This window comes from Silurus aristotelis (genome assembly GCF_946808225.1).
Source record: "Silurus aristotelis genome assembly, chromosome: 17".
Lineage (NCBI taxonomy): Eukaryota > Metazoa > Chordata > Actinopteri > Siluriformes > Siluridae > Silurus > Silurus aristotelis.
In genome coordinates, this window is record NC_139590.1 from 19,368,279 (window position 1) to 19,389,346 (window position 21,068).

The 21,068-nt window shown below is 40.3% G+C and overlaps 1 protein-coding gene across 23 annotated transcripts in view; it reads left to right on the forward strand.

Annotated features, from left to right (window-relative positions):
• The window catches only part of caskin1 (CASK interacting protein 1), a 106,783-nt gene that overhangs the window by 74,730 nt on the left and 10,985 nt on the right, over window positions 1-21,068 (forward strand). For 2 of the 23 annotated variants that reach the window (XM_083565757.1, XM_083565773.1), the window contains exons 10-16: window positions 339-465; window positions 4,621-4,797; window positions 10,580-10,660; window positions 13,477-13,571; window positions 13,788-13,881; window positions 18,277-18,377; window positions 19,116-19,226. In XM_083565757.1, the coding sequence (XP_083421883.1) occupies window positions 339-465; window positions 4,621-4,797; window positions 10,580-10,660; window positions 13,477-13,571; window positions 13,788-13,881; window positions 18,277-18,377; window positions 19,116-19,226 (786 nt within the window). The remainder of the gene's footprint in view (window positions 1-338; window positions 466-4,620; window positions 4,798-10,579; window positions 10,661-13,476; window positions 13,572-13,787; window positions 13,882-18,276; window positions 18,378-19,115; window positions 19,227-21,068) is intronic. The other 21 variants (XM_083565768.1, XM_083565774.1, XM_083565777.1 and 18 more) reach the window with 14 other exon arrangements.

A 21,068-nucleotide genomic window follows, 5' to 3' on the forward strand; every position in this document is an offset into this window, starting at 1 on the left:
CTTCATGGAGAGAAGAAGGGAAGTGAAGGGAAAATAAATTTCGATTACATACAAAGACATTCTACATAATTAAGCGCCTGTGTGGAAGAACAGCATATAGCAAGTATCATACTTCTATGGATATGCCACGTTCAATGAAAAGTTCCATTCTGTCATTATTGAATACTTTAGAATTAGCATACACCGTACTTCTCATGTAGAAGAGTCTCCAAAACACAGGTTCAGTGGTGTATGTAAATATGCAGTGAATTAATTCAGTTATAAATGAGAAGTATGAGAATAAGAATGCTGTCCTGCATGGCTTTAGACATCTTGCTGATTACTCTTTTATCCTCTAGGTGTTGGAGCAGCACTCTGATGGACGGTGGAAAGGCTGCATCCACGACAACCGAACAGGAAACGATAGAGTTGGCTACTTCCCTTCTAGCATAGTGGAGGTGATTAGCAAGAGGCCTGGTGCAACAGGTAGGACAGAGAAATAAATGCTGAGATCTGAGCAGTGCCTCCCACTACACACACACACACACACACACACACACACACACACACACACACACACACACACACACACACACACAGACGACACTATCATGCAATAAGAGAATTACAGACGTGAGCCGAATCTTGAAGCAAAACATTATTAGTATATTACTCTTTAATTAAATATTATTGTTTAATAGATTATAAGATAAATGAGTGCTGCTACTAATGATACTTTATAGCACCAGTTTCTTTTCCAAGTCTCACTTTGAATATTGAAGACGAGTTGCTAAATATCATTGATCATCAAGTTGTTTTATCGCGAAATTCTTCGTATTGTGCGCATTTGGTTGATCCGTGTTCCTCATTAGAGGGGTGCAATATGACATCCTGTAAAAGCTGTAGGTTAACTGGAGCTGAATAAAGTGAGCGTTTTTGGGGAGGGACTGACAAATTTTGTAAGATGAAGTCTGGTAACCACAGAGCAATCAAAAAGAACAAAAGAACAGCAGTAGGGAAGCAGCCAGAGAATAACAGCCACAGAAAATGCTGAAGAACTGCCATAAAGGAACAGCTGCAGGTGTAAAGCAGAAGTCCAGATACAGAAGGACAGCCGTAAAAGAACAGTTACAGGAGGGGCGTGGCAGAAGAACAGCTACAGAAGTACATTCACAGAAGAACAGCCACAGAAGAGCAGTCACAGAAGGAGAGTCACAGTAGAACAGCCACTGAAGTACAACCACAGAAGATCAGTTGCAGAGGAACAGCCACTGAAGGACATTCACAGAATAACAGCCACGGAAAATGCTGAAGAACTGCCATAAAGGAACAGCTGCAGATGTAAAGCAGAAGTTCAGCTACAGAAGGACAGCCGAAAAAGAACTGCTACAGGAGGAGCGTGGCAGAAGAACAGCTACGGCAGTACATTCGCAGAAGAACAGCCACAGAAGTACATTCGCAGAAGAGCAGTCACAAAAGGAAAGTCACAGTAGAACAGCCACAGAAGTAAAACCACAGAAGATCAGTCGCAGAGGAACAGCCACGGAAGGACATTCACAAAAGAATAGCCACAGAAGAACAGTTGCAAAATACCAGCTGCAGAAGAACAGTTTTAGTTGTTTTTCTCGTATGTTCTCACTAGGAGGAGCTGCGATGTTGTCTATAGATTGCCAGTTTTCCTAATTCAGTTTGCTCTATTTAACAGGAGCAGCAAATATATAGGAGTATTTTAGTGTTGCAGGTATCTTGTATGGATAAAAAAAAAAAAAAAAAACATACATGAGGTCTGGTAGCACACAACAATTAAGAACAGTTAAAGAAGAACAAGGGCTGAAAAGAGCAGCACGGAAGAACAACTGGAAATGAATAACTGCAGGAGAACATCTGCAAAAACAAAATGCACAGTGGAAGAGAAAATAGCAGCAGAAGAACTGATGAACAACTTCTGAAGACCAGCTGCAGAGCCACAGCCGGGAAGAATGACTGCAGAACAGCCAATGGTGAACAGCTTAAAAAAAATAAAAATAAAGTGCAGAAGATTGGCGGCAAAAGAGGAACAGCTGCAGATGTCAGGCTACAGGAGGCAGCAGAGCAAACCAGCCATCTGTTGGACAACTTAGCAGCTTTTATTGTTTATCTTTGGAGATGTGCATCAACTGTTCTTCAGCAGCATCCTGTTTGAATTACAGACGGAATCTAAAGGGTTTCAGTTTTTATGTACAGCATGTTGAAGCTTTTCCAGTTAAACCCCCATCAATACTTTCACTACCCAGAATCCATTTCATCAAACCAGAGTGTTTTTGCTTCTGGCTCTGGTTCTTGGTTATCCTAAATTTTTTAGTTCTGGTCTTGCTGTGATTCTTCTTCTTCTGCTACAAGTTCTGGCTCCTGTTTCAGTTCTGGTTCTTGTTCTATTCTAAGTTTCAGGTTTCTGTTCTTCGTTTTTTTGTGTCTGCTTTTAGTTGGTTAAGGATCCGTTGTTATCAGTCTGTTTTTGTGTTTTTCCTGTTCTGATCCTGGTTCTACTCCCGGTTGAATTGTTTTCTTTTGGGTTTTTAATTCTGCATTGGGTTCTCTCTTGTTCCGGTTCTGCTTTTGGATCAGGGCCCGTATTGATCGCATCGACGTATGCACGCAAGTTTTTTGTTGTCTATTTGTTGGTGTCGTCGTGGTCCCGGTACTGGTTCGTATCCTGGTATTAGTTCTGGATTTCTTTTTTCATTTTTTTCGGTTCTGATCCTTGTTTTATTTTGGTAGCAGTCATGGTTCGTAGCGTAGTGGTTTAGCGATGTGTTGGTACGACATCATCACTTTGCAGTAAGATGGTAATAAAGTCTTTCCCTGTTCAGTGTGATTCATGATTCATGCTTCATCCCTGCACCATCGGCTCAGTGTTCAACACGAGTGTTTATCGCGTCCTCCATCAAACGCTAACACACAATTGCTAATAACATTTGTCTCAGTTATTAACCCTTTTACATGTTTAAACAGTGCCGGCTCAGCCATGTACGAGAACCAGGGACCTGCACAAGCACAGAGCCCTAAATGATTGATTCCGATTGGCTACAGAGGGGTTACGATGCTAAACAGTGGCCACGCCCACTTTACAGTCATCTTGCTTCTAGAAATTTCCCCACAGAATGACAAAATGCTGTGCACCGGCCCTGTGTTTCATAAACCGAGCTCACATGCACCGATTTGTTCATCTATTACCTCCATTCATACATCAATCTCTCTACATTCTATCACTGTCCAATATTTATAACATTCTGCATTCTTATTTCCAGCACATCGGTTCATTTGTGATGCACTCTGTGTGGTGGTCATGTTTATTTTAAGTGTCTGAAGGTTCATGAACATTTACTAGTGTAAAATGTCTCCCTTTTCTGATTTTGCTGTTTGTTTTTTTTGTTTTTTTTAACCCTTCTGTTCTGTGTTCTGGCGTGTCGAGATTAAATCTGATAGCATTAAGGTATATTTGGAGAGTTAGAGTTTCAAATCAGGGATGAAAGTTAACGCAGATCTTAAGATTAAAGGTCATTTATATATATGTGTATGTACATCACAGCACCATGAAATTATTTCTTAACATATCCCAGCGATGTTAGGAAAGCTGGGGTCAGAGCACAGGCTAAGATACATTGCACATGGAGTAAAGAGTGTTAAGGACCTCGCTCAAGGGCCCAATAGTGGTAGCTTGGCAATACTGGGGACTTGAACATCCGACCCTCCAATCAGTAACCCAGAAGCTTTAACAGCTGAGCAACCACCTCCCGTGACATTTCAGTGCATTCATACTGTATTCCATTATGAGAAAAAAAAACATACTTGTGATACTACATCTGATAAACCTTCTTAACAATCACTGACTCACGCCCCCGAGTCTGGTTAGTGACATGACTGCAACAAGCGGTATATACCTTGGAAAAGGGGTAAGACGAAACCATGTTGTATGTCGCTCATCAAACAGTAAACAGGAAGTAGCAGGGAAACGAAGCCATGAGTTGGGAATTAAAGACCTCACATGCTATAAGATCGGAAACCTGAAATTTTTCAAGCCAATCGTTCAGATTTGGACACTTTTTTACAACTTTTATTCATTTTTACCACAACATAATCTTATTTCACTTCAACATCTGCCGTCTAAAAGTGCAGCACCGCGTCGCACATTGTACAAACACGAGTTGCCGTGTCACATTATAGTGTAGGGGCAAAAGCAAAAGTAGTTTCCTCCCTAGCACCAATTTCAACATTCTTTACAGCACTATCAGGGGGATATGGGACAAATGTTACAAGTACTAGTGAGGCATGTATCCTGTCTGGCTTTCCAAAGCGCCCCTGCCGCCGTCACACATCAAGTTTGCCCACAGTATTCAAGGCAGATGTGTGTGCACAACTGGGACTGGAAATTCGGACACGTTTATAACGTTATTATATTTGCAATCGATTTGTTGATCTCGACAAACAACGTTTGAACAGAGCAGAAGGGTTCGGTGTTGCTGATATTTCGGTTGTATTGTGTTCTTTTTTGCCTTTCGTATTTATTTATTTTTTTTATCAAAAACATTTAATTTGCCTATTCGAATATTATTGCTTATTTATTTATTTATTTCATTTATTTATTTTTGTTTGCTGGTTTAGTCATTTGTACCGAACAGTATCACACCATCGCGCCGGCGAGTGTGTGTGTGTCTCCCGCCGTCGCCATGGTGAACGGAGAGTCGTGTCATGCCCCGCCACTATCCAATCAGCCACTTTTCACTTCCTTTGGCTATAAAAGTTCACAAAACAACTCGGCCGAGCCGATCAGCCAGAAAGGTACAGGACACTGACCTCTCCACTTATTATTGTTGTTGTAATTATTATTATTATTATTATTATTATTATTATTATTATTATTACTACTACAGTCAGGTCCAGAAGTCTGGAAACATCACTGTATGTTCCCAAAATATATAGTGCCTCAGATGTCAGACAGCATTCGTCTACGGCTGCAGAGAAAAAGGAAATTTACAGGACAGGTGTTGATTAGTTGATATAGTGGAATTGTTATAAATAAGCTTTAACATCTTTGTGTAATGAGTACTAAGTAAGAAAATGACCAAAACCATGACAGAGAAATTAGGAACAGAAGTGTAGTAAAGCGATTGGGCTCAGAAAACATTCCAATGGACAACACTAACAGCTGACCAACAGGGGTCGCTAATGTGCACTAAATATGCTAAATGCAATAAGATATTAAGGTGATGTAGCGTTAATTTGAATTCGACGCAGAATAAATGAAAATATAAAATGAAAATATTTTTTTTTTAATATAAAGGATTCATATTTAAAAAAAATATTTTCATTTTACGTGGAAAAATACTGTAGTGTTAAATGACTAGCAGAGTTTTGTACCTGACTGTATTATTATTATTATTATTATTATTATTATTATTATTATTATTATTAATTTATTACTGCTTTCTCAAAACTTTAAGGAACGTTCAAATCAATTCCTTAATGTTTTCTGAAACCTGCTTCTCACGGTTTCCTTGTTTATTATATTATTTCTTATTAATTTGGGTTCCCGGGTCGCTTTAAGCAGGACATGTTGGGTTTGCCGTGCTGTGATCTCACAATCTTGTAACGCTTTTCCGAATCTTTCTATCACTTGTTCTTCCTCTGCCTGGTGTGTGTGGTGGTTGTGTGTGTGTGTCCTCATGTGTCTCAGTCGTGTCTTCTGCATCTGATCCTTGAAACATACTATATATTAGACTCAAATTGATCACTTTATTCTACATCCGGGCCTCGTTTCAATGCTGTTTTCATCGCTCCTTTGTCCACTTCTCCCCTAGTTGGAGTTCCCATGGGTGGTATCTGAAGGGCTGTTCATGGCCCTCTTTCTCTCTCACTCATACAATACATATGATGAAGCAACAAGGACTAGACTTGTTGGCAGCCAAAGGGGTTTCGTCAAGCAATGGTGTTCTTATTAGACGCAAGAATTTACTCGTGCCATGTGGGGAAGTCGACACAGGCGTGATGGAAAAACAGTGTTTAAATGTTTCTCCGAGTTTTTCCAGTTTTTGATAACTTCAGGACAGCTGTGGGTTTCTAGTTCATTGATTCAAAGACTCACCACACATCAGATCAACATTACATAACTACACCACAAATACATGTAAATCCACGCATCCTGGTGACAAATTAAAGGAAATAAATGGGTTCTGTTCTTTATCCTGTAAGGAAAGATTCTATCCTTTTGGGCCTGGTCTCGTCTCTTTATCAGGACGATCCCAGCCACATTTGTGTGCTCAATTTCGAATGAGGATGAAACTGATGTAAATCAAATGCTTTGGCCTTGAAAAAGGTGTGAATATCTATTGATACTAAGACTGGCGTTTATTCCTACAGTTCCAGAGATTGCACTCATACCATGCTGGAGGATCGTCTTGGCCAGGCACCTTTTCCTTTAATATGTCAGCCATCCGTTGTAGAGTAATTAGGAAGCATCACAATGTTGAACTTGTTTCTTTGCTCATTTGGAATCCTGAGCAATAGACAATTGATCAGTCATTAGACAAGATTTCTGTGATGGCACACTTATGACATCACAAAGTTGACCAGATGCTTTCCCTTTGATATCTGGTATTGGTTCGATTCGCCCTCTTGGTCGTAACACACAGCGAGATGACCAGTTGCGATCGCATCTCACTCCTCGGCTAACTAGTCTGTCGAAAGAACTTTCAGATTAATCTAAAAAGTGGATCATCACCAAATCCTCCAAGAGCATTTGGCACAGGGCATTGACTGTAGATGCTGTGTTTCTGAAAATGATTGCAGTCCTTGATTTCAATGAAACGCAAGTTTATCACACACACACACACACACGGCTCCAAGTCAACTTTGTTGTCATTCGTCTATATAGTCTGTGTACACTGAAACAAAATGCCATTTCTTCAGGACCATGGTGCAACACAGAACGGTTACGCACAACTACACAACAGAGCAAATACACAACCAATGTGGAGAAACGAGTAGTATAGTAGATTTGTTCATTGATGGCATGAGCACAGTTGAATTAAAAATGACTATTGGGGCAAATATTTGTGGACACCTGTTGCTGTTTTAATAACCTCCACTTTTCTGTGAAGATGTTCCACTAGATTTTGTGGCGATTCGTGCTCATTCAGCCACACAAGTCAGCCACTGATGTAGGTGAGGAGGCCTGGGGTGCAGTCAGTGTTCCAATTCATCCCAAAGGTGTATAATAGGGTTCAATAACTCTACAGCAGGAGATCTTTCACTTCAACCCAGGTAAAACATATCGTCATGGAGCCGGCTTTGTGCAAAGCATCGGGAACAGGGTTAGTTCACCTAGTTTTTAGGGAAAATCTCATTCCACCGCATCCAACGATCTTTTACAATTGTGTGCCTCCAACTTTGTGCTATCAGTTTGGGTAAGAACCACATATGGCAGAAAAAGTCTGGTGTCCCAATACTTTTGTCCAAATAGTGTATATTGGGTTTCTTCTCAATAGTTGCCTTCTTGTCTTCTTAATCCACAGCTCTGACACATTACTTGCTGTTTTCTTTCACACCCCCCTGTTTTCCTGAGTAGTTTGTTCCATGTTAAAAATATATGTGTAGATACGTTATATAGATACTTGTATTATCTCCTTTGTAAGACATGAGCTGAAGTGACACTCGAGTTCATGTCCTGCTGTTTAGGAGTCTCAGATGAGCAGAAAAACATCTTCAGCATTATAATACAAGCTCAATCACCTGGACACACTCATATTCATGCTCTAATGCACTAACACACTAATACAATTTCCTGTTATCGTCTTAGCTCTGCTAACAAGCTAATAACACACTAATAAAAGATAGAAAGTCTTTATTTTCCATGTAAATACAGTCGGGTCTGAAAGTCTGAGTTACGCTACTGAGAGATGTTTAGTTCCTCAGCTTTAACATGGACCTTCTACATTCTTAGGTAATCTTGAAAATTCAGAAAATACTGTATTTTTATTTATTTATTTTTAGTTCAGGAGCAGTGTCCAGACTTTTGAATACTTTATGTGGAGACGACGCATTTACAAGCTCACACACTTCTTTCCCATCAACTATCACGCATGACTTAGAATGACTCAGCAAATTTACAGCAAATACAGTCCATTTTCAATACCTGAATTCCCCTGACACGTACGCAAAATCTTTTATCATATTCCAAAGGGGTAAAAAAAAAAAAAAAAAACGCAACCAAGGGCAGATTATAAGAAGCAAAAATTATGCATTCGCCACTAGGGGCGCAACAGTATACTTTTTATACCGTTTCAGAACATGGCTTTGTGTGTACAGAATGCAGTTTTTGTTTTACGTGCTGAACAAAGTTAAAATCAAAAGAGTTCCCTCACGGACATAATACAGTCAGACTTACGACCACTCAACTCAACGTTTCGGAGATACGACGCTCACCTCCTACGGAAAAAATAAATGAAAAATAAATAAATAGAAAAATGATAAAAAATAAAGAAATAATTAAATATATCTAAATAATTTTTTATTTATTTTATTCGTACTATGTAAAAAAATGTAAATGTGTTTCCAGTGCCTCTTTATGTCTGCGCATCATAGATTAGTCACTCTTCTCGACTTACGACCTGATGGACTTACGACCGTTATTTTCAGTCCCTGTCTACGTCAGATGTTGGGGTTTACCTGTATGTGGCAGACCGCAAGTTTGTTTAGTCTCTGCCTTGCACTTTGTGCTCAGTGTCACTGCGCATGTGAAAATCGAGGCATTGTTTTTACGACAATTTAGCGATATGGATTCTTTTGCGTTTTATGAACTGCTTCTCTTAAAAGAAGAAATTCCTGACAATTCCGCATATCGAGGGAGTGAATGAACGAATGATGGATGGAAGGAACAAATTATTTTATGATTGAATAAATTGAATGAATAAATAAAGAACTATCTTGTGTGTTTCTTAATTGTAGACATATGTTAAAGTATGTAGAACAGTTAAAGTAAGTAGAACATATCTTTGGAAAATGTAATATTAAATGCACACTTGTTATTGTATATTGATTGTGAAAACCAGTAAATCGGCGTCTCCACATGATGCGTTTGAGTAAAGTGTGAAAGCCCTCAGACTTTAGGACCCTGTCGTGTTTTAGTATATAATGCTGTATATATATATATATATATATATATATATATATATATATATATATATATATATATATATATATATATATATATGTATATATATATATATATATATATATATATATATGTATATATATATATATATATATATATATATATATATATATATATACAGCATTATATACTAAAACACGACAGGGTCCTAAAGTCTGAGGGCTTTCACACTTTACTCAAACGCATCATGTGGAGACGCCGATTTACTGGTTTTCACAATCAATATACAATAACAAGTGTGCATTTAATATTACATTTTCCAAAGATATGTTCTACTTACTTTAACTGTTCTACATACTTTAACATATGTCTACAATTAAGAAACACACAAGATAGTTCTTTATTTATTCATTCAATTTATTCAATCATAAAATAATTTGTTCCTTCCATCCATCATTCGTTCATTCACTCCCTCGATATGCGGAATTGTCAGGAATTTCTTCTTTTAAGAGAAGCAGTTCATAAAACGCAAAAGAATCCATATCGCTAAATTGTCGTAAAAACAATGCCTCGATTTTCACATGCGCAGTGACACTGAGCACAAAGTGCAAGGCAGAGACTAAACAAACTTGCGGTCTGCCACATACAGGTAAACCCCAACATCTGACGTAGACAGGGACTGAAAATAACGGTCGTAAGTCCATCAGGTCGTAAGTCGAGAAGAGTGACTAATCTATGATGCGCAGACATAAAGAGGCACTGGAAACACATTTACATTTTTTTACATAGTACGAATAAAATAAATAAAAAAAGCCCTCAGACTTTAGGACCCTGTCGTGTTTTAGTATATAATGCTGTATATATATATATATATATATATATATATATATATATATATATATATATATATATATATATATATATATATATATATATGTATATATATATATATATATATATATATATATATATATATATGTATATATATATATATATATATATATATATATATATATACACACATTTATTACACTTCAGTATCAGCATCAATGCTTATTTCATAACTTCCTCAGGCCCTTGTGATGCACTGCAGTTGTTCTTGTTTCTAACCTTTCCACATATATAATTATATCTCCGCATATATTATATATGTAGCGATTTTTATGTGTGTATGTGTGTTTGTATCTTTTGACATTTATATATGTGTATACACAGATATATATGTTATTGATATATTTTCTGTACTAATGTATATAAATGTGCACTGTGAGTATGTAAGTGCAGGTGTGTGAAAGAGAGCGAAAGAGAGAGAGAAATTGCGAGCCAGCTTATACAGTGCATAAAAGAGGTGTAAAAGCAGGAGGTGACATGAATTCAGCCTTACTGTGCCGGGCGACGCTAAAGGGAGTACGTCACGGTGGCGCGTCTGTAACGCTGCTCTCTGTGTTGAAGGTTCTCGCGGGTCAGATTCCTCCGGAGGGCCACAGGGGGGCAGCACTGAGGAAATCTGGGTCCTGCGCAAACCTGCAGCAGGTAACAGCAGGGCCTTCACACTCGCTCCCTCTTCTTACTCCTCTCCTTCCAGTCCGCCGCTTGTTCATCCCTCACTTGAACTCAGACTGCTCTGCAGGGGTTCCCTGGAGCCTTCCCATCCATCACGCACTAGGCATGTGCCGATAAGCAGTTTTCCACGATGTACCCCAACACGGACAACACTGTTTACAAGGATGCTGCGTCAGTGCAATGAAACGTCCATAGCCAGTGTGTGTTACTCACAGCGAAAACCCAACGCGTCAGTCTAGCTCCTGTTCCAGTTCAAGCGTTCCCTATCGGTATGCGACACACAGTTTTACATCAGAGATTGTGATATCGGTACATGCCTACTGCACACACAGGTGTGTAGACGTCAGAACGTGGGTTTTTTAGATATTAAAGAGCATGGACTTTCTGCGTCTCGGAAGGTTTTGTCATACCGCAAAAAAATTTGTTTTGTGTCCATTTCGCTGTAGCGAAATCTAAAGCCCTAAGAGGCCATGCATTACAATATTTTTTCACAGCTTAATTTTCTCATGATCTCGACATAAAATCTGTTCCGTCGTTATCAAGACTTGATTTTCCAGTGATCTTGACATAAGCATTGTCTTCTCGTGATCATGTGATTACATTTCCTTGTGATCACAATTGTGGCAACGGGCCACTACAACATGTCTTTATGCTGAATACACAGAAAAATTAAGTACTGATCACCGATCATGTCAAGATCATGAGGAAATGAAGTGGTGATAACGAGACAACAAGGAAGTAAAACTGTTATAACACATGGCCTCTTTGGACTTCCGTACTTTAGACATCTTCAGGTCGACTGATTTTTTAAAAATCTTTTTACTCTGACTCCTAAGATGAGATGACAAATTATGTTGACCTCAGAAGAACCTGATTTTGGATAGCAGAATCCTTTTTTCCTTCTTCCGTGATTACGTTTTGAGTCTCCAAGGTCTCAGTTGCTCAGTATAAATAAATTTTCTTTTAAAGCACTATTTTACTTTTGGAATTTGACAGATGTATGTTGTTTGGCATGGGTTCTGCTCTGCCACCGTAAAGTTCAGACAGCGGTATATGGTGTGAGGAAATCTAGCATTAGATGTGTAGATTTTTAGTTGCACTACAGACTGTTTGTAATACAGTAGTTCTGGAAAGTTTTCAGATCCCTCTGCGTTTTGCACTATTTAATGTATTTAAACATTTTTTAAGGAAAAATCCGGCCATGAAATTCAAGGAAATCTTTGTAGAACTCTGCAGTCTAATTGTGTTTAAGACATAGGTCTGGACCACCATATCTAAAGCTTTAAATGCTATTAAATGAATGATTTTTGGAAAAAACTAAGACTTGCCTTAGGGTAGACAGTATGCTTTGGTCAGGAAGGTGACCAAGATCCCAGTTTAAAGTTTTAGAAGTTTTTATTTTTGATTTCAGAGCCTGCTAGAAGGAAAACCATTCAAGAATTACATTAGGGCTCTTATGCCCATTTCCATCTTTATGATGTTGGCAGTTTGCCATGGGACTGCTTCTGAGTGAAGAAAAATTGAGGAATTTCATTGAGGATATTCTCACTACGTGCGTTACCACGTCTGCGACACTTCCAGGACACATTCTAGAAATGTCAGGAACACTGGGAGCACTGTTTTGCTGTGCAAGTGGATAGTCTGATAGTGTGTGAACAAAGATAAATAAAGTGCTTCCTTGTAAACAGAGCTAGTCTTGAAACTTTTTTATACCACCGCAGAAAGATGTTATTGAACAGTGAATGCAACATCAGACTGTGGCAAAGCTGTGCCTGAAGCACAAGCACAAAGCAAAGCTTCGGAGCATGTCTTCGAATTTGCTCAGCCAAAGCCCATAATCCTATAGCCCTTTTGTTTTTGGTACCTAAAGATGGCAGTTCACAAGTCCCACCCATTCTAAGTGAGTTTGAAAGGATCTGACTGGGAGAAACTGTCCAAGTTCAGCTGTGCAACGATTGTGAAGATTCACCCAAGAGTCTGTAATTGGTGCCAAACGTGCATCTAGGAAGTTTTTAAATAAAGGGTGTAAATGCTTATCCAAATGGAAGATTTTAGTTTTTAATGCATTCCCAAAACCGCAGAGGTCTGAATACTGTTCAGTAGCTGCTGTATTTCTTTCCCCATCCATCATCGACCATCAACCATCGACATTAAAACGCAACACGACACCGGCTCGTTGCCAAGTTTCAAAAATTCCGCAGAATGAAAGCGAGATCATGTTTCCTTTTGAGCCACAATGTCCCGTTTCTTAGATAGAAGTGGAATATTACTATAACAGATTAAAGTAGATTATCAAGTCTCAGTTGGCTTTGGTGGATTTTGTCAAGTGGTTGCTGTCCTTTATTTCGGAGAGAAAATCTCTGGAGTCCCATTATGGATATAAATATATATTTATCCACACAGGTACAGTATGTGCATATGGTTCATTCGGATAGCTGGCTCTCAGTGTGTGTGAGTGTGTGTGTGTGTGTGTGTGTTTGTGTGTGTGTGTGTGAATATCTCATAAATTTCATTTCCACAGTTGATCACAACCTTGCATCTGCCTTTTTCGTGCATGTGTGTGTCTGAGTGTTTGTACTCATGTTGAACCAGCAGTGCATCAACTGTCTGTTTGTTTGTTTGTTTTATGGGGTATTCAGCACCACTCTGGACTGAATGTATTGTGTGTGTGTGTGTGTGTGTGTGTGTGTGTGTGTGTGTGTGTGTGTGTGCGTGTGTGTGCGTGTGTGTGTGTGCGTGTGTGTGCGTGTGTGTGCGTGTGTGTGTGTGTGTGTGTGTGTGTTTAGGTGGGGACCGCAGCAGTGTGAGCAGTTCAAGCAGCGCTCGCTCGTCAGGCAGCGGTCAGAGCAACATCCTTCATGCTCAGGCAGAGGGAGTAAAGGTGAGTCAGTCAGACAGACAGACAGACAGACAGACAATCTTTCTCACATACACATACACACAAACTGTCACACAATCGCTGTCAGCTGCCAACATGCCCAGCTAGTTCTGTGACTAAGCAAATAATTGTAATGCCACAATATTATTGAGTAACATTGCCTGTGTGTGTGTGTGTGTGTGTGTGTGTGTGTGTGTGTGTGTGTGTTTCTTTTTGCAGCTTCTGGCCACAGTTCTCTCTCAGTCAGCAAAGGCTAAAGAGCATCTGTTGGAGCAGTCCAGATCTGTGGATTCACAAATAACTAGTAATAAAGGTGAATAGACCTATACACCTATACATAGATGTGTGGATACATAGGCAGACAGACAGACAGAGAGACAGACAGACAGACAGAGAGACAGGGACACAATGACATGTGTAGTTGGGCAGACACACAGACTGAATTATATAGAAAAGTTTGTATATTTGATATAGTTTGATATATCGACAGGCAGACATATAGACAAATGGGGAAAAAGACAGATGATGGATAAACAGACAGATGTCTAGACAGAGAGACAGATATATAGTCAGATGTCAGCCCGCTTGAGCACTTCAGGCATTACCGACTCAACCCCCAACAGGCTGGATGGGGCCTTTTCTTTGGCCGCTTCCGGTTCTCTCTTTTGTACCGGCCTGGGAGCCGAAATGTCAAGCCTGATGCGCTCTCTAGAGTTCATGCCCTGGCGGAGGAGGAGCCATGCCCAGAGACCATCCTTGCCAAGTCTGTGTCGGTCCACACCCTTAGTCTCGCCTTGGAGGAGCGGGTCAAGAATGCCCGAGACAGGGGCCCTGTCCCCGAGGGTTGCCCCACTGGTCTCCTGTTCGTCCCCGAGGGTCTCCGCTCTGGAGTTCTTCAGTGGTGTCACAACTCCCTGTTCTTCTGTCACCCCGGTCAGCCTCGCACCTTGTCTTTGGTCAAGGCAGGCTTCTGGTGGCCTTCCATGGTAAAGGACACCCGGGACTTTGTCGCAGCTTGCCCCGATTGTGCCCAACACAAGAACCCCCGTGGCCACCCCCAAGGTCTTCTTCGGCCCCTTCCTATCCCGAAACGCCCGTGGTCGCACATCGCCATGGACTTCGTTACCGGGCTGTCCATTTCCAATGGCAACACGGTCGTCATGACGGTCATTGATCGGTTTTCTAAGATGGGCCACTTCATCGCTCTACCCAAGCTGCCATCTGCCAAGGAAACCGCCAAGCTGGCCCTCCAGCACATATTTCGCCTCCATGGTTTTCCCAGAGATATCGTCTCGGACCGCGGACCCCAATTCTCGGTGCAGTTTTGGAGGGAGTTCTGCCGCCTCCTGGGCATCTCGACCAGCTTCTCATCTGGGTTTCACCCCCAGAAGAATGGACAGACCGAGAGACTTAACCAGGATCTTGAAACTGGTCTCCGCCTCCTTTGCAGTCGGGAACCCTCCTCCTGGTCGGACAAACTTTTGTGGATTGAGCATGCCCATAACACTTTTCCCACTGCTGCCACAGGACTTGCGCCCTTCCAGGTGGCCCACGGTTTCCTGCCACCAACTTTCTCCAACCAGGAACCCCGGTTCGCCGTTCCTTCTGCCACCCTTTTCTTTCGACGCTGCCTTCGAGGCTGGAGAACAGCCTGAGCAGCCCTGCTCAAAAATGGCATGAGGCTTTGCCAGGGGGCCAACCGTAAGCGGCGCCTAGCCCCCCACTACCGTGCCGGGCAACGTGTATGGCTCTCTACTCGAAACCTTCCCCTTAAGGCCACCTGTCGAAAGCTCGCCCCATGCTTCATCGGCCCCTTCCCCATTTCCAAGGTTGTCAATCCCTCTGGCCCTCCGACTCATGTGTCTAGGGTTCGACCTGTTCGGGCCTGCTCCCTGGTGCCCACCGCCAGACCCCCTCCGCCCCCCGTCGTCATGGTAGGGGCCTTCAGTACCTTGTGGATTGGGAGGGCTATGGTCCTGAGGAACGCTCCTGGGTCCCCTCCCGCTTTATCCTGGACCCTGACCTGATTGCTGGCTTTCATCGGGCCCACCCAGGGCAGCCTGTTGGGGCGTCCGGGGCCGCCCTGGACGGGGGGGTACTGTCAGCCCGCTTGAGCACTTCAGGCATTACCGCCTCAATCACCGAGGAAACGCCCCCTTCCAACCAGCTGCACGGAAATGGCTTCTAATATTCTGGCAATTATAAGGATGCCCGAATCCTCCAGACAGTGCCAGATTGTCTTTAGGCTTGCCCTGATCACTCTCCAGCGTATTCTCTGTTTTGTTTGTTCTTTTGTTTCTGACCTGACCATTCTGTCCTCCGGTTTCCGGCTCGGCTCGTGCTGAACGCGCTCCTGTTTCCGGCTCCGCTTTGCTCTGCTCGCGCTGAACGCGCTCCGGTTTCCGGCTCAGCTCTGCTCTGCTCGCGCTAAACGCGCCCCCTGTTTCCGGCTCGGCTCTGCTCGTGCTGAACGCGCGTTTCGGTTTCCGGCTCGCGCTGAACGCGCCCCGACTTCCGGCTCGGCATCCTCACCCTGGCTCCCCGATTCAGCTCTGCACAGCTTTTCTCCCCTGTTTTTTTTGCATCTGCCTTGGATCCTATAACCTGAACTTTCTGACAGTCAGATAAATGTATAGATAAGCAGGTGTATAGAAAGGCAGACAGACAGACGTATAGTAAATAGGATGTATAGGTAGATGTACAAATCTCATAAATTCATATTCTATTTACAATAAAACAAAACATATCAAATAGTCAAACTGAAAATATATAAAATTTTATGGGCAAAAAATAAGGTAATTTGGAATTTATCAAAGAAAACGTTAAACACAATCAACAAATCAGACACTGGTGAACAAAACATCACCCAAAACACAGAAAGAACGCACTCATCATCACAGCGGCTGGTTGGGCATCACATGAACCTTCACCAAATGCAAGCTGCACACATAACATGCTATAAAAAGTCTAAAATCATCACGCCGGCAGACAACAAGTAGAGGTAGCACCATATCAGCTCAGAAAAAGAAATCCTCGTCTCATTCTCTCCTGTTTTAATTTCAACACCGAGCATCAGTACAGAACAGGCCAAAGGTGTGCAGGGACAGAACTTAACCTTGAGAGGAGAGGATAAACCCAACTAATACAGACAAGGTCAACATACACATAAAAAAAGGCTTAGGCCGTAACAGCTGCAACATGTTAACAACGGTTTAGCATCAGGTCTGCTGTCTGTATACATATGGGAACTGAGGAGACCAGTTTTGGATGAGGAATGTTGTCCTTCTGTGTCTGATACCGGATTCTAGCTGCTCAACAGTTCTGGGTATTCTTTGTTGTGTTTTTCATTTCATGATGCACTAAATGTTTTCAAATGATGAAAGGTCTAGACTTCAGGCAGGCCAGTTCAGCACCCGGACTGTTCTATTACGAAGTCATGCTATTGTAGTGCAGTGTGCAGTTAGCATTATCTTTCAGAAATATCCAAGGCCTCCCCTGAAAAAGACATTTTCTGGGTGAAAGCATTTGTTGCTCCAAAACCTGTATATACTGTTCTGCATTGATGATTTCCCAATGTGCAAGCTGCCCATTCCATAAAAGCAGAGATTTTATTTTACTGAGAGGGTCAATCTCCTCTTTAGTCCAGAGGATGTGGTTTCGAAAAATCTTCGAAATCTTTCAATTTGTCAGACCACAGAACAGCTTTCCACTTTGCCTCAGCACATTTTAAACAAGCTTTAGACCTGAGAGGATGGCAACATCCTCTCTACTTTGCATGATAGAGATTTAACCTGCATTTGTGGATGGCATTGCAGACTGTCTTCACAGAGAATGATTTCTGGACATGTTAAGGAGACCATGCAGTGATCTCCATTACAGAATCATGGCAGTAAATTTAATTGCAGGGTCGCCCGAGGGCCAGCGATCTTCGGGAAAGTCTCTCTAAGATACACTATTTACACAATCATCTTACTGACCTGTACTGATCAATGAATCTAATCTAATCTAAAAACGTTGCTCCAACTGTTAAATTTTAATTACACAAAGTATTTTTCGGACTATAAGCCGCTACTTTTTTCCAACGTTTTGAACCCAGCGGCTTAAACAACGAAGCGGCTTATTTATTAATTTTTCCTGGGTTTTTCCCGGTTTCACAAACTTCAAGCCAAAAAACATAACATTAGACCAATGACATTTCTGAACGGAAGCGAAAAAACGCACCTCACCTGTGTTCTGTTCTGTGTACATTTCCACAATTTAAACCTTATATATATATTTTTTTTATTTACATTTTACACAATATTTCAACTTTTTTGGAATTTAGGTTGTAGATAGACATACAGACAAAGTGATAGTATAGATATAGAAGTATTTTCAGATGTATAGAGAGATAGATAAATGTATACCAAGGCAGGGAGAAATGTATAGATAGAAGGTTTACAGACAGACAGACAGACAGATAGATAGATAGATAGACAGACAGACATATGAACATAAAGGCAGAGAACAGAAATGAGGCCAGGGTGCCAAAATCCTACATAATAATTCGACTGAAGGCTGAATCGAAGAAAGAACCTGCGTTTCTACCCGGTGCTTAAATGCATTAGAGGATTTATGTAAAATATATACGATATCGCAGTTCAGGTTTTGGTTCTGGTGTAACTGTATGTGTATATTTCGTGTTTCCTGATCCTGACCCCTGATGCAGTGTCTGGTGTGTCTCCAGCTCTCACGTCCCGCAGTCAGAGTGTGTCCAGCTGTCCTGTCCATGAGCCGCAGTACACAGAGAGGAAAGGGGATGAGGGAAAGGTGAGAACACACCGCTTTGACGCTTTTTTCCCTTTCTTTCCTTTTTTTTCCCCTTATATTTCTTCCGTCTTTTTTCATTTCCTTTATTTTTGTCTTCTCTCACCAATTTTCCTACTGTCTCTCTTTCTTTTTTTCCCTCTCCTTTTTCCCTTTTCTCTTTTATTCTCTTTTATTATACTTTCCTGAATCTCTTTTATTGATAGATTTTTTTTCTCTCTCTTATCCTCTACTCTCTTCACCTCCTTTTTCGCTCTTTGCCAGCATGCTATTGTGCTCCTCCTTTTCATATTTCACATTTGTTGCTTTAGGAAACCCATACTTTTTGTATTATTATTTCCACCAATTTTTTTCTTTAAGGTTTTTTTTTCAGGAGGTACCCTAGTATATATATTTTTAAGTTCAAAACATTTTAAACCTATAAATATTTTAATTTACATCACTATACATAACAGGTAATAAAAATTATTTCTAATGTCTAATGTGAAACTCTAATGTCCCTAATCAGGTTATGGCATTGACATTTATCAACATAAACAAAAATGACATCAGAAATACTTAAAATCCATAAGGCCATTTATCTAAACTCTGAACCTGCAGCAGAGCGCCAGCTCCTGTTTCTGACTCAGACAGTCTGACACTAACCAGGCTCTCAGCAAGAGACTCTGAGCCCATATCTATAATTCCTAATGGTGAGCAGGACTGAGACAGTGACCCACTGCCTCATATCTTCTCTCCTAGACCTCAGAGGCCGTTATTGAATGGCTGAGCGAATTTCAGATGCAATTCTACGCACCATACTTCATCACTGCCGGCTATGACATTTACACCATTAGCAGAATGACTCCAGAGGTAAGAGGAAAGAGAAACCGACTGAAAAACAGATTCATTCTTGCTTATTTCTACGAAGAATGAGGAGAATGAAGCTGGAGACAAGGAAAAGCCTTGAAATGACAAAAATTTTATTTAAAAACTATAAAATAAAAAAAATATTTTATTGTAGAATGATCCTAAAGGTAAGAGTAAACTGAATTACTGAATTAATAATATAATAAATTATATAAAATTAATATATATATATATATATATATATATATATATATATATATATATATATATATATATATATATATATATAAATTAATTTATTGACCATTTGAAAAACTTAAAATAAAATTGAAAAATGATCATTATTTGAGAAGGTTTGAAAATTATACTAAATATATCAAATCTAAATCAAAATGGATTCACATTATCAGAGTGACCAGAATTAAATAAAATAAATCAAATGAATGTTGGGTGACTCTAATATACAGTAATTGTATATTAGAGTCAGCGTGTGTTTTGACTGAATAAAATAAAATAATACATTTAATAATCTGTCATTATAATATTCATAGTAATAATTAGGATAATGTTTTAAGGGTACGTCATTTGTGCTCACTCATTTATCTCATGTATTGGTGAAATTCTGTTGCTTTTCTCATTACATCAACTTCTCTCATTTGTCTAAGCATATGTGCGTAACTATTGCATAACTATTCACACTCCTTGGAGTTTTCTATATTTTGTTTCTGGTGTTCTTTTTCCCACCATATGTGGTTCTTCCACAAACTGTTAGCACAAAGTTGGAGGCACACAATTGTACAGGATGTCTTTAAATGCAGTAGCATGACATTTTCCTTTGACTTGAACTAGAAGACTCAAACCTGTTCCACCATGAAGATATGCTTTATATGGATTGGAGTGGAAGATCCAAATTGAGTGGCCTGCTAGAACTCTGACTTCAAACCCAATGAACACCTTTGGGATAAATTGGAATGCTGACTGCACCCCAGGCCTCCTCACCTCACCTGTATCAGTACCTGACTTTACTAACACTCTTGTGGCTGAATGAGCACAAATCTCCACAAAATCTAGTAAAACATCTTCCCATTACAGTGGAGGTTACTACAACGGGGATAAACGGGGACTAAATGGGGAATAGGATGTTTAGAAAGCACATAATCATATGGTCAGGTGTCCACAAACCTATGTCCATAGAGTTTATCTTTACTAAATCATAAAAAAGAATAGTACTAAAAAAAATTGTTGCTACAATAAAATTGGAACTGAAGCACCCTGAAGCATGCTATGACAAGAAAATATTCAGTGATGGATGATGTGATTTGATGAAAATTTTCCTATAAGGTCACGTCCTGATGTAGTTTTTTTCCTTTAACACTAGTCAGCATTTCCATTCATCAAAAAGGTGTTCAATAGGTTTAAGTTGAGAGCTCTATAGCAAGAGATCTTCCACTCCAACGCATGTAAAACATGTCTTCATTGAGCTGGCTTTGTGCATAGGGGGTCATGCTGGAACAGGTTTGTGTACAATTGTTTAGTCTATTTCAGTTCATCTGGATTTATTACCTGGAGGCAACCCAATTTCCTCCTAGGAGGTATTTACCTTAAATAAAGTAAATTACAACTGAGGGGTTAAATGAATGTCTATACCGATTTCTTTTACTAATAGGAGTTCTATACCGAATGCCAGAAGGGAGGAGGTGAAACTCCTGACACAAAGGGTTGGAATCATTTAACACAATGCCCTGGGCTTTACCCAAAAGCTGTCTGTGATATAACTGTGCCATAGTCATCTGATTTCTTTCCATAATTTGATTTCCATTGTTCACAATCCTCTCAAGACAAGTC